Source organism: Choloepus didactylus, chromosome 23 (genome assembly GCF_015220235.1).
Source record: "Choloepus didactylus isolate mChoDid1 chromosome 23, mChoDid1.pri, whole genome shotgun sequence".
NCBI classification, from domain to species: Eukaryota; Metazoa; Chordata; class Mammalia; order Pilosa; family Megalonychidae; genus Choloepus; species Choloepus didactylus.
In genome coordinates this window covers 28,351,671-28,364,160 of record NC_051329.1, presented here as the reverse complement: position 1 = coordinate 28,364,160, position 12,490 = coordinate 28,351,671, and the positions used below count along the sequence as shown (strand labels likewise).

Here is a 12,490-nt window from a genome sequence, read left to right as displayed (position 1 = left end):
GTTTATTGTTGCTGCTACGAGTGCTATGATGGTGGAGGCTGGCCAGCTTCTAGTTCTTCACCTTCCGCCAGCCTACTTGTCGTTGCTGCCGCCCCGGGGGCAAAATGATTTCTTGACTAGGGTGCCTCGCTTTTGCCCTGCTGGAGTTCGCACTGAAACTTGTACGCTCGGATGCTATCCAGGTACTGCCAGATGTTCGTGGATTCCCGTCTCCATCGCCCCAGCTTCCTGAGCTGGTCAGTCATGAACTTTTTCTTCAGGTGATCGTGCAGGTGGTTCATCTTTTTCTTGGTCTTGTCTGAAGCTCTTATCTTACCAAAAAAACAGAGGGGAGATTAGGATGAAGAAGCCGTTTCACAGCAAGGGAAGCATCTGTGCTGATTTGGGGGAGGGGGACATGTGCCAGCTGGATCCAATATTCCCTAAATAACTTGACTCATGGGGACCCTCAGTTTCCTCTCTATTTGTAAAATGTCGGCATTAAGTTAGATAACCCCTACAAGACAGTCTATAGCCTAGGATCCTGATTTTGACCTTGACAGCTCTATTTGAAGACTGGTCAATAAGAGGCAGAGAAGGAGGAGGCCACCAGATCTATCTCCTTCCTCCATTCTCCATCTCTTATCACCCTGTCCTTATCGTTCATTTGGTGCTTCCCATATACTGCCTGTGGCACACCCTATATCACCCTGCATTCTACATTTCTTCTATTAAGTAACTTCTGTCCTGTTTCTGTCTTGTCCCAAGTAAGATTGTAAGCTCTAAGAAGGCACAGACTATGTCTCACTCACTCATTTATTCAAATGAGTTAGCTGCAGGAGGGGATCCTAAGAAAAATCAGCCACAGGTCTTCAGGGCGACTACAGTAGAGTCAGGAAGGTGAGGCAAATGTTCAAATATTTCTAAGCAAGGGTGAAAATGTTATATCCCTAAAAGAAACACAGAGTTCAAAGAAGGGAGACATCAAGGAAAGACTCACGGAAGGACTGGTATAAAAGCTGGGGTTGGGTTTTGAAGGATGGGGAGGCTTTAGGCCTGTAGAAACAGAATCTGGTGGGAGTTGAGTCTGAGAATCTACATTTTTAACAAGCTCTCCAGGAGATTCCGATGAGCACTAGCCTTGTCGCCAGACCTAACACCATATTAAGCAAAGGAGTTCTCCATGAAGGCCAGTCAGTGTTCACATGATTATTTGACATAGTGAGTAAAAGTAGAGCAGGAGGGTGAGTGACAGAAAATATGGGCACTAAAAGCCTTACTTCAAATCAGTGGTTTCTAAATCTGGTATCAGGGAGATCCTAGCTTCAGTGGGGCTTGCGTGGGGTCCAGGATTCAATATTTTTATCATGTACTTGAGATGACCCAACCTGGGCCAACTGGATTTCATCTCCAGAATTTGTCTAACTGGAACAATAGTGGAAGCATTTCATTTGCTTTCTGGTCTACAGGCAAGGTTTCTGCCACGCTCTCCAGGGATAGCCAACGCAATGATGATGCCAATATGCAGAGAAACAGACAAAAGAGATGAAGAGGTAGGGTGGGAGACACCCAATGGTGTTGGCGCCCTTGGCGTCTCTCATCCCAAACTCTGGCGACCCTGCCCTTTCCACCCTTGATTATGTAAACCCATCATTCTCTACTTTGCTTGGATTAGTTCAAGTTCAGTTCATGTCACTTGCAACTGAGAGGGTCCTAACACATCCTAACACATCCCAGAGAACACTGCACCCAAAGGCAACACAAAGGTCATACAAAGGTGGCCTGCCCAGCTCCAAGTCCACCCTAGCTCCACTACATCATGCCACTGGAAGTTTAGCACAGGGAGAAATACCAGGCCCCTACTCTTCTTTTGGTCTTTGTGGCTATTAAGAGAATCTGGCACCATCTTTTGAGCTTCCTTTACCTGCCCCCACCTCCCTTGCCCTTTTGATGTCAGAATCCCATGAGCCCATCCAGACTTGGATCATGGACAATGGAGGGAAGCCCAAGAGTCAAGAAAGGGGCAGCAGCTCAAACTCTGGGCTGCCTGATCTGCCTGAAGTCCACCTTATTCTAGTCTCTTCCCAGGTCCCAACACAGTGTCTGTCCCAAGCAAACCCTACAGACTCATTTAATGAATTCACAATCAGAGTCTGTGGGGAGCAGTGGGATGACAGCACTGTGGTTTCCCTTCCCCTTCTCCTTTCAGTAAGCAGGTCAAACCCTTCTTGTTCATAAGCAAGAAGTGGAAGAAGAGCCTCAGTTCTCATCTGGAAAAGGACAATCCCTAAAGGAAAAAGACTGAACAGAAAGTGATGATGCCAACTTCAAGGCCTAAGACCCAAGAATTCTTCTTAAGGTAATAGGAATCTATTCGTGGATTCCCTATGATTAAACAGCAAATTAATGTGCTTTGAGAAAAAAATGCCACAAGAGACAGAGTCTCTCTCCCGGGTCTCTCCTTGGTCCAGAACAACTGTGGGACCTTGGGCAGGGGTCTCAATTGCCTAGTCTGTAAAATGGGCCTAAACTAAAGCACCTTGATGGTTCCCTATCACCTCGAACATCTTTGATGCCCCCCAGGATCAATGGGGGGAGCGAAATGAAAACAGGTCAAGCCACTAACACCATCTAATGCCAAACTTGTGGTTACTTTACCTCTATCTCAAAGATTCGTTGTGCACTGAGGTTGTCACGAATAATCACTCGCGATAAGTGACTCTTGGGTAAAAGTTTTTTCACCGCTGCTTCACTGGAATTCATTAAGCTGGAGGAGGGAGGGGAAGGTGGTACAGGTTGGAGATGGCTGGGGCCAGGGCAAGACCTGATTTGATGGGGCTTTGGGAGGATGGCTGAGCCTTCCCCAAGTTTCTTGAGGTAGGCACAGCTCTGTCATAATTTTCAGAGGAGCAAGGGGGTAGGTGGAGGTTTCTTCTTATGGAAAAGGTGGGCTAAGAGGATGCTTTTTGGATGCTAAGAGGAAAAGCCATCCTCAAAAGAAAGTAGAAGGACCCAGAACAGTCCAAGAAAAGGGTCAGCAGGGACTGAGAACTACCCTCAGGAGAAAATGCAGTATGAGATGGGGGGTGGGGACAGTTGAGAGGAGGGGAGCAAAGATTGTAGAGTAGGGTTCAGAGGAATGAATTTGAGGGGTTGAGGTGAAGTTTGGACAAAAGTTGGGTAAAGTTAATAGACGAATTCTCTAAGGTTTGGAGAAAGTTCAGAAAAGAGAGAAGTTTGGAGTGGAGGAGGGTTTGAAAAAAGCAGAGGTTGAGAGGTGGAGAGGGGTGAAAATAGAGATAATTTGGTCAAAACGAAGAACCGGTCAAAATTGGATATTGCCAAGCATTGAATTTTCACTGTTTGATAATTTGGTTACATCACAGAGTGGTCTTGCAAATACACACCTTTAAATGTTTTTGCCAATTTAAAAACAATTGTTCATATTTTCTTCCTAAATTTTGGAAAGTAAATGTGCAACAACAGGGAAGCAATTGAATAAACTGTGGTTAAGTCATACAATAAAATACAGTGCAGCTATTAAAAATTATTATATATAAAACATAGAAAGATATCCATGGTGTATTAAGTGAGAGAAAAAAAACAGTGAGTCTTTTTTGTAAAAAAAAAATTTTAACGTGTAAGCATGTTATAATACATATATATGGGTGCAAAATGTTAGTAGTGCTTGTCTCTGAGCATGTGGGATTATGGGGGTTTCTTAAGACCTTCCTTTTAATGGTCTGTTTTTCTATAATGAGTGTATACTACTTTTATAATTAGAACCAATAAAGACAAATTTTAAAGGATAAAACATGAAAGATTAGAAAATTTTTTCTAGTTCATTCTCGGCCAATTTGGACCTATATTCCATGAATGTCTTTAGGTTTACAAACTGATAAAAATAAAAAAAGGTCCCCAATCTCCCATTTACAGTTTTCTGATTTCTATGCACAGCAACACAGCTATGCACGAAGGGATGGAAAAAGGTGAAGTTTCAAGATCGAGAAGCTCACACGCAAAATCCTCCAAATCCTGTTTTTTGTTTGTTTGTTTTGTTTTGTTTTTATGGCCTAAAGTGTTTAAAGACACGTAAAACTCTTCACCCACTCAGTGATGCACCAAATTTACCAATACCGAGAAGAAATAAAAAGCAAGGACTGGGAATGCTCCCTTTCAGATAACGGCCATGTCGAATCAAACTGCTTCTCACCGCAAGGCCTCTGTGGGAGTCTGGAGGCGGGGTTGTGGGATGGAAAGAGTGGGGGAATTTGGGGTTTGTGGGGATTGGGGATTGGCTGAGGGAACAGGGGGCTTTCCCAAGGTCACCGAAGGACGTGGAGGCTGAGGAGAGGGGTGTCCGACGGGCTAGGGTCTACGGGGAGCCTGGGTGCTCTAACGGGGTTCCGGACACGCCCCAAAAGGTGCTGGGGAGCTCCAGGCCACATGATGTCAAGCCTGTGAGACTGAAGGCCGGGGACGAGTTGGAGGAAATGTGAGTTTGGAGCGGGAATTCCGGCTTCTCCCAGGGATCCAGGCTGAGGATATTTAGGCTCCTGGGGGTCCGAAGAGCTGGGCCGAGAAGCTGGGACCTAGGTCCATGAGAAATCGAGACTCCCTTGGGGTCTAAGAAGGGGCCGGGCTCTTAAGAGTCCTGAGGGATTCGGAGGGCCTGGGCTGGGGTCCGAGGGGCCGGGTACGGGTGCAGGGATCTGACAGGAAGTTCGGACTCTTCCAGGGGCCCCGGGGTCTGACGAACGTCCTGGCCCTCCGGACCGCACCTGAAGAGCACCGGCTGCTGCGAGGTCCGCGGCCGCAAGAAGCAGATCTGCGGCTGGACCCCTAAGCAGATATTTTGGCTGCCCCTGCGCGTATCGGGTGGGAGGGACGCCGAGGCCCGGGAGGTGACGGAACTAGTGGTCGGCTGGGCAGTGGCCTCAAAGGCCATGGGCGAGCTCAGGTCCCATGTGACGGAAGTTCTGGGCTGCTGTGCAGCCGCATCTTCTCCGCTCGCATACGTCGCGGGGATGGAAGTCCAGTCTTCAGCGGCAGCACCGGGAGCAGGAGCCATGTTCTGTGCACGCGCGCGGAAGCCCAGTGAGTGACTGCGCCGACTCAGTACGCCGAGCACGGCGTGTTGCCCGGGAGACGCGAGAAGGGGGCGGGACCGAGGGGGCTGGACGTGAGCGCGCTGAGCCCGAGCAGTAAGGTTGTCCCTCCGCGGCCGCCGTGGCGCAGAAGGGCGCGTTGCCGTGGAGACAGAGAGGGCAGAATAGCGCCAAGGCCGGAAGACCTGTGCCTAGCCCTCTTCTCGGTTAGGACTACGGTGGCTCCGGCGTGATCGCTGGACCTGTAACCCGGTGAGCCCGGGGTGGCCGATTCCTCACTGCGGCGAGTAGCCATTACCATGGAAAGAAGAGAGCCGGGCGGTCGGAAATGGTGGCTCCGAGGTCTTGACTGGTGTTCTCTCCCCCAGAGCCTCGCCCAAGCCTTGGGGGCGCGGCTGCTTCCTAATCGAACCTGCCCCCCCGCCCTCGGGAATGGTGCCCTGATCTGGCCCAGAGAGGTAAGGTCGTCGGGGTCCCGGACTGGCGGCCGGGGCTTGACACTGAGCAGAGATCATACAACTTGGCGATGAAGTCCCTTCCAACGCCACCTCCTCCAGGAAGCCCACCCAGCCCACTCCTGGAAGTGGCGTCTCGCTCTCCTCAACACGTGAATTCTGTGGCACGTTTATAAGCCAATATTTAACGAATGCCTCGCGGTGTTTGCCGACTTTCCCTACACATAATAAGATCGGAAAGACCGGTTTTCAGACCCTGCTTTGTGACCCTGGCAAAGTCCTTTTCCCCTCTCTACGTCACTTCCCTCTGTATAAAATGGAGCTAACTCTCCACCATCCTGGTTAGGTTGTTCTGAAGATCGAAGCAGAGGAAGGCTGTAAAGTGGTGAAACTGAGCTGCTGTGAAGTTGCCATTTCTCCACCTCCTTCCCCCTGCTGCTAAACATTGCTCAGATCCCTGTGTCATTTCTTCAGGCGATCTTTGTGACTCCCTAGCCTGGGGCCTGGAATAAAGCCCCCTCCTCTTCCACTCCCACAATGCCCTGCATTTTAACTTCCCTAACAACAGGAAGAAGAGTAGTTACCATTTATAAAGGATTCACTCTGCACCAGGCTCTGTGTTAAACACTTCATCTGGATTGTCATTCAGTCCTCACAACAGACTTATAAGGTAGGCACTATAATATTATCCTTACTTTCCAGTTCTTTTGCATCTATAAGTACTTGTTTAATGTCTGGCTCCCCCACCAGACTTTGGGCTCTGTGAGAAAAGGGACTATGCCTGCATTGTACATGTCTATATCCCCAACACCTAACACAGTGCCTGATAAATATTTCTTGACTAGCTTGAAAACGCCTCTTCTCCCAATGCTACCCTCACCCTCAAGCATAGCATCTCCTCTGCAAACTTTTTATCTGTGCCCGTCACCCACTAGGCACTGATTTGGGAGCTCGCAGTCCACTTCTCTCTGGGTTTTCTGATGATGAGGATCTAGAACATCCCTTAGCATTTAGGCTACCAACTGGGTTTGGGGATCTTTTTCTCTGCCTTTCACATGACCATTGGGACAAACTGGGCCCACCTGCCTTTCCTTGTGCATTTGACCTTGGGCACTGGCTGGTAGGATCTGCCTATGCAGACTCAGCCCTCCTCTCCAGCGGCCTAGGAACCACCTCCCACCCGGCCTCTGCCTGGAATTCTAGAGAAACATGGCCAGAGAACTCTTCCTTTCTTAAAACTTCTCACTGGAAAGCAGAGTCATGGTTGTTGAGGCCATTCCTTCATTCAACAAATATTTATCAAGCACCTACCTGTGGGAATGATACCAGACAAAAGCTGTGAGTTCTCTGCCCCATGCACTCAAATGACCAATTCCTGAGACACCAGGGTTTCAAAGAGAAAAAGTGTTTATTACTAGGTGTGAAGATCAGGTGGCCTATCAGTCTAAATATCTGTCTCCCCAAACTACAGTAACTCTGATAGTTTTATGATATCAAAAGATGGACAGGTTTTAGGATAATGAGCACAATGGCTCTAGATGAGGTAATTAGAGATGATCTAATTACGGAGCATGCACAGACTGATTACATGCTTAGTCATAGAACGTATGTGAGAAAGTGGCAACCTTAATAATATGATGGGCATGATTTTTGGTATTATAATGAGATATAGATCACTTGTAGGTTAAAATCTAAGCTACTGCACATGTCAAGCGGGCCCATTTTGGTTATCAAGATAACTTTGGAATTGGGGTGCGTTAGTTCTGGGCTGACCCAAGTCCCTTCATTAATAAACATTAGGGGCTGTCTTTTAGAGATCCTAAGACTCTAAAGTTGAAAAACCAGATAAAATGAGTACAAGTGAAGGTCAATCACAAGGTTTTTACAATCATAAGGTCACGAGATGACAGCTATACAGTCATCATCAAAGATCAAGGCAGCTGGATTACAGTTCAGAGATTTGGATATTTCCCTCTGTCTTACTCTAATTTACCAGAATGATTCAGTGAAAATTATCATCTCTTAAATCCTAACTTCTCAGTTACAGGAATTCTTCCAGTAAGCAGGAAGTTCAAAGGGAGGAAGATGGACAGTCATATGCTGATAGAGCTCACAGACTTCTGGGGAGACAGGCATTAATCAAATAATCTGACAGATCCAGGCAAAACACAACTTCAGTAAATATTAGGAAGGAGAGCACAGAGGACCAAGCCTGGGTCAGGGAACTCTCATCACATGGAGGGGAGGTGTGTGGTCCAGGATAGTGGCTCTAAGGAAGTGGCCCTTGGGCTAAGATCCTGAGGCTCCCCAGACTTCTCTCCCAAGTGCTCTGCTGAATGGAACAGATCAGAATCTGACAGGCTTGTAAGGAAAGGCGGTTCTGGACTAAGAGCAGCAGAGGCAAAGGGCCAGAGAGGATACGATGTCTATAAGGAGCTGTAAGTGGCTCAGGGCAGGCTTCTAGGAGGGTGGAGAGATGGGTAGAAGCCAGGCCACAAATGGCCTTGATAGCCCAACTGAGGAGCTCCATCTTATCCTGATGCAGACAGCCACTGAAGTATTTTAAGCAGAGGAACAAAACTTTGGCTCTTTGTTTGTCTGTGGCTGGTGAGAATTTGCCATTTGGGCTTGAAGGGTGTGATCGAAATCCGAAAGCCCTCATTTCAGTAAAACATGGGATGTGCTATTTTTGCAGCTTTGTTCAAATCTCAGAGAGTGAAGGGCCTAGGATTCCAGGGGTCTGCTTCTCCCTGGTATGCATGCCACAGGCCTGCTGCAGGCAGCGTGGTCTTGCTGCTGTGGCTAACCTGCCTCTCTGAACTTACACCCCTCCCCCCCGGGACTGCTCTGGTTGCCTCCTCCAGAGAGCCTTCCCACTTGCTTCCCCAGCCCCTCCTTAGCAGCAAGGTGCAAAAGCATGTTTGACAATGTAGGGCTTTGTAATTTGACATCAGTTTCACGTGGGCATGGTCTTTCTCTTCAAAGAGATGGTCCTTGGGAGGGGGGAAGCTGGTGTACTCCCCTCTTTTTACTACCCTCTTGCAATGATTCCCAGCCAAGTGGACTCTGCTTCCATGTCACTGGTTCAGAGTCACATTGGGCATTAAGTTAGAAGGCTAAGGAGGGAAACGTTACAGGGGTTCCCCCTGAGAGGGGCTTGAAGGGGGGAGAAGATTTTGAGGAGAGGTGGGAGGGGGCTGTAAAGCCTAGATAGGGAGTTGGCCTGCCCAACTAGAAATGGGAGTATGGGATATGGGGGCTCAGGAGATGCCTTGAGTGCCAGGCTTGGAGGCTTGCCCCCTGTCCTTTCGGGCACTGCACATCAGACCCCCTGAGAAGTGTACAGAAAATGCAGAGCCTTGGTCTTTACCCTGAGAGTCTGACTCAGTGGTCTGGGAAGGGGCTTAAGTGTCTGCATTTTTAATGAACTCTCTGGGTAAATGTGCCAGTGGTCAGAGGATCACCCTTTGGGGAATCCGGCTATAGGCCCACCTGTCCATTTCCCAGAAGCCTCCTGGGGTTGGCTGCTGCCTTCTAAACGTCTCCTCCTCTGCCATCTTCCATGGAGTCAGTCGAGCAGAAAGTGGCCGCCCTCTCTCCTCGCAGAACGCTGTCCCACCGCCTTGATGACAACACCCCCGTGTGCCTTCCCGGTTCAGGTCCGGCAGCCCTCGGTCCACGGCCTCTCCCAGATCACCAACAGCCTGTACATCAGCAGCGGGGTGGCTGCCAACAACAAGCTCCTGCTGTCCAGCAGCCACATCACCACTGTCATCAACGTCTCGGTGGAGATGGTAAACACCGTCTATGAGGACATCCAGTATTTGCAGGTGCCTGTGGCCGATGCGCCTAGTGCTCGCCTTTCTGACTTCTTTGACCCCATCGCCGACCACATCCACGGTGTGGGCCTGGGGCAGGGCCGCACACTGCTGCACTGCGCCGCCGGCGTGAGCCGCTCGGCCACCCTCTGCCTTGCCTACCTCATGAAGTACCATGCCATGTCCCTGCTGGATGCCCACACGTGGACCAAGTCACGCCGGCCCATCATCCGGCCCAACAACGGCTTTTGGGAGCAGCTCATCCGCTATGAGTTCCAGCTGTTTGGCAAGAACACAGTGCACATGGTCGACTCCCCGATGGGCATGATCCCTGACATCTATGAGAAGGAGGTCCGTTGGATGGTTCCATTGTGAGCCACCCCGGCCAGCCCCTGCCCTGGGATCAGAGGGGCAGGGCTACCATTGACCTATATACACCAAGGTCTGAACTTGAACATTCTACTTTTGCTGATGCAGAAAATCAGATGATGCCTTTTAGTAAGGTCAAGAGAAAAGGGAGGGTTAGAATCCTTATCTGTAAAGATCAACCTCACTAAAAGTAAGAAGGTGGAAATAAGTTTCCCACCTCAAGAGTGGCAGGTCATGTCTACTAGGGCCTGGCTAGAGAGGATGATGAGGCAAGCAATGTTCAGATGGTCCTGCCAACAGCACACAATGCACGTGGCAGGCTTGGAATCCTGCAGCCCTCCCCTGGGCTGATTCACCCTGGAGCGGCTCCACCAGAATCCCACTGTTCTAGTTTGCTAATGCTGCCGAAATGCAAAACAACAGAAATGGATTGGCTTTTATAAAAGGGGGTTTATTTGGTTACAAAGTTATAATCTTAAGGCCATAAAGTGTCCATCAACAAAGGGTACCTTCACTAGAGGATAGCCAGTTGCGTCTGGAAAACCTTTGTTCGCTGGGAAGGCACGTGGCTGGCATCTGCTCCAAGTTCTGGTTCAAAATGGCTTTCTCCCAAGACGTTCCTCTCTAGGCCTTAGCTCCTCTTCAAAATGTCACTCTCAGTTGCTCTTGGGGCGTTTGTCCTCTCTTAGCTTCTCCAGAGCAAAAGTCTGCTTTCAGAGGCTGTCTCCAAAATGTCTCTGTAAGCTGCTGGTCCTCTCTCAGCTCCTGTGCATTCTTCAAAGTGTCCCTCTTGGCTGTAGCAAGCTCACTCCTTCTGTCTGAGCGTATATAGTGCTCCAGTAATCAAGGCCCATGCTGAATGGGCGGGGCCATGCCTCCGTGGAAATTATCTCATCAGAGTTATCACCTCCGGTTGGGTGGGTCTCATCTCCATGGAAACACTCAAAGGATTCCAATCTAATTAACACTAAAATGTCTGCCACACAAGATTGCATCAAAGTGTGTGGCTTTTTCTGGGGGATATAATACATTCAAACCGGCACACCCACCTTGTTCTTTTGAACCCAAAGCCAGAGCCTTAGCCATCGTGACACCTCCTGTGCTCTCGATCAGTGCCAGCCAGCTAGGTAAGTATCCTGCAGCAATGCTCTGGGGGCCTGGCAACTCAGGAGACCCCCTCCCAGCACCTTCAGCCACAGCAGCCCAACTTTGGTTTTCCAGATTGGACTTGCGCATTATAGTTTTCAAAGAAAGCATTCCCTTTTTTTTTTTTTTTTTTTTTTTAAATTTTTTGTGATTTTTTTAAATTGTTTTTTTAAAAATTGTTTTAGACAGCAAGGTCTCAAGGTGCCCTCAGTGGTCCCCCAGCAGCTTTTAATGAAAGCTGGCATTGGCCGCCTTCTCCAGGGCATCTGCTGAGAGGGCAGGCCTGATGTCAGGCCTCAGGAGTTCCTCCCATGGGCCTTGGCTCAGAAAGCTGGTGCTGCAGATCGGGGCCCAACTCTGTCACCTCTGTCCCTCCTCCCCATGTGGCCTGAGGCCACTTGGAGCCTCCGTGTCCTCACCTGTCATAGCAGTGACAGCCCTTCTGTCCCAGCAAAGTGCTCTTGCAAAAAAAATCCTATGTGGAAGAAGGAAATCCAAACAAATGGTCCTTTCAACCCTGACCTCAGGGGAGCCCTAGATTGAAAAGCCTTTTCAGAGTTCCCCATGGGTCTTGAAGCAAGGAGCACCCGCCCAGCTTCTTCCCAAAATGCCTTGCTTAGAATCGCTGACCATTGGAACCAGCACCCGCATCTGGCTAACTCCTGGGGTCTGTGGTGGTATTTGCCAAAGGTACAGGTGAGTGGGCCCCACCAGTAGGCCATGGAAGCCAGCATTGTCCACAAAATCCTGAGGTTCCTTGAGACCAGCTAGTCTGATCCAAACATTTTCAGAAAATATATGAGACAAACAAAAGTCGTGCAGAACTGTGGGCCCAGAGCCTAGAGGAGGCCAAATTCCCTTTCTCTCCAACAGCTGTGGGCCCAGAGCCTAGTGGAGGCCAAATTTCCTTTCTCTCCAACTCTACTCCCACCCCCACTTCCACAAAGGGTCCCACTTTGGGTGGGGTGAGGGGAATGAAAACCATGGCTCAAGACTGATCCTCTCATATTAAAGATGGAAAAACACCCACAGGACACCAGGGCTGGTGTGAGAGAGCCCCCGCCAAGCAGCCTTTCTGGCAAAAACCCTGACAGAAAATTTCTTTTAAAGCAATTTTTTAAAGAAACTTGTTTGAAGATATTAACTTCTTTAAGTTTATAAATTAATTTGTCATAAAATTAAACTTTTTTTTTGGATATCCAGTTCTATGAGTTTGAACACATTTATAGATTCATGAACTCCCACCACAATCAACACAGAACAGTTCCACCACCCCCCAAAATTCCCTCATGTTTCCCTTTTGTAGTCAAGCCCTTATCCCATCCCACCTTCTGGCAGAACTGATCAGTTCGCCATCCCTCTACATTTGCCTTTTCTAGAGTGTGACACAAAAGTCATCATACATAATGTGACCTCAAGGGTCTGGCTTCTTTCACTCAGTGTAATTAATGTCTTCATTCATCTTGTTGGTTTTTATGGCTAAATAGTCTTCCATTGGATGGATGGACCAGTTTATTTTACATTCATTCATTGAAAGATATTTGGGTTGTTTCCAGTTTGGGGCTATTATGAATAAAGCTGCTATAAGCATTTGTTTGTAGGTTTTTGTGCGAAT

The 12,490-nt window shown here is 48.7% G+C and overlaps 2 protein-coding genes across 7 annotated transcripts; one reads left to right on the top strand and one right to left on the bottom strand.

The window, feature by feature from the left end:
- C23H5orf52 (chromosome 23 C5orf52 homolog) lies at positions 1-5,058 on the bottom strand. The gene is made up of 3 exons (XM_037817353.1): positions 4,761-5,058; positions 2,638-2,746; positions 1-311 (listed from the first exon to the last, which is right to left on the bottom strand). Exons 1-3 carry the CDS (start codon positions 5,048-5,050, stop codon positions 117-119), a joined length of 594 nt encoding a protein of 197 aa, XP_037673281.1. The 5' UTR covers positions 5,051-5,058; the 3' UTR covers positions 1-116.
- Positions 5,059-5,233: 175 nt separating this feature from the next.
- Positions 5,234-10,208, top strand: DUSP18 (dual specificity phosphatase 18). Of its 6 annotated transcripts, none has more exons than XM_037817024.1 (3): positions 5,234-5,339; positions 5,456-6,212; positions 9,050-10,208. In XM_037817024.1, exon 3 carries the CDS (start codon positions 9,169-9,171, stop codon positions 9,733-9,735), a length of 567 nt encoding a protein of 188 aa, XP_037672952.1. In that variant the 5' UTR covers positions 5,234-5,339; positions 5,456-6,212; positions 9,050-9,168; the 3' UTR covers positions 9,736-10,208. The 6 variants fall into 6 exon arrangements, with proteins under 6 accessions (XP_037672952.1, XP_037672951.1, XP_037672949.1 ...); XM_037817023.1 differs by having other exon boundaries at positions 5,257-5,545; positions 6,111-6,212; positions 9,149-10,208; XM_037817021.1 differs by having other exon boundaries at positions 5,257-5,545; positions 6,111-6,212; positions 9,115-10,208.
- The last annotated feature ends 2,282 nt before the right edge of the window (positions 10,209-12,490 follow it).

What these genes read in the sequence shown, in the direction of transcription:
- C23H5orf52 (XM_037817353.1), bottom strand. Translation starts at nt 5,050, where the DNA reads ATGGCTCCTGCTCCCGGTGCTGCCGCTGAAGACTGGACTTCCATCCCC. An exon ending in CAGCAGCCGGTGCTCTTCAG is followed by an intron (nt 2,747 to 4,760) that starts GTGCGGTCCGGA and finishes TCCCTCCTCCAG; the next exon opens with CTTAATGAATTCCAGTGAAG. An exon ending in AACGAATCTTTGAGATAGAG is followed by an intron (nt 312 to 2,637) that starts GTAAAGTAACCA and finishes TTTTTTGGTAAG; the next exon opens with ATAAGAGCTTCAGACAAGAC.
- DUSP18 (XM_037817024.1), top strand. Translation starts at nt 9,169, where the DNA reads ATGACAACACCCCCGTGTGCCTTCCCGGTTCAGGTCCGGCAGCCCTCG.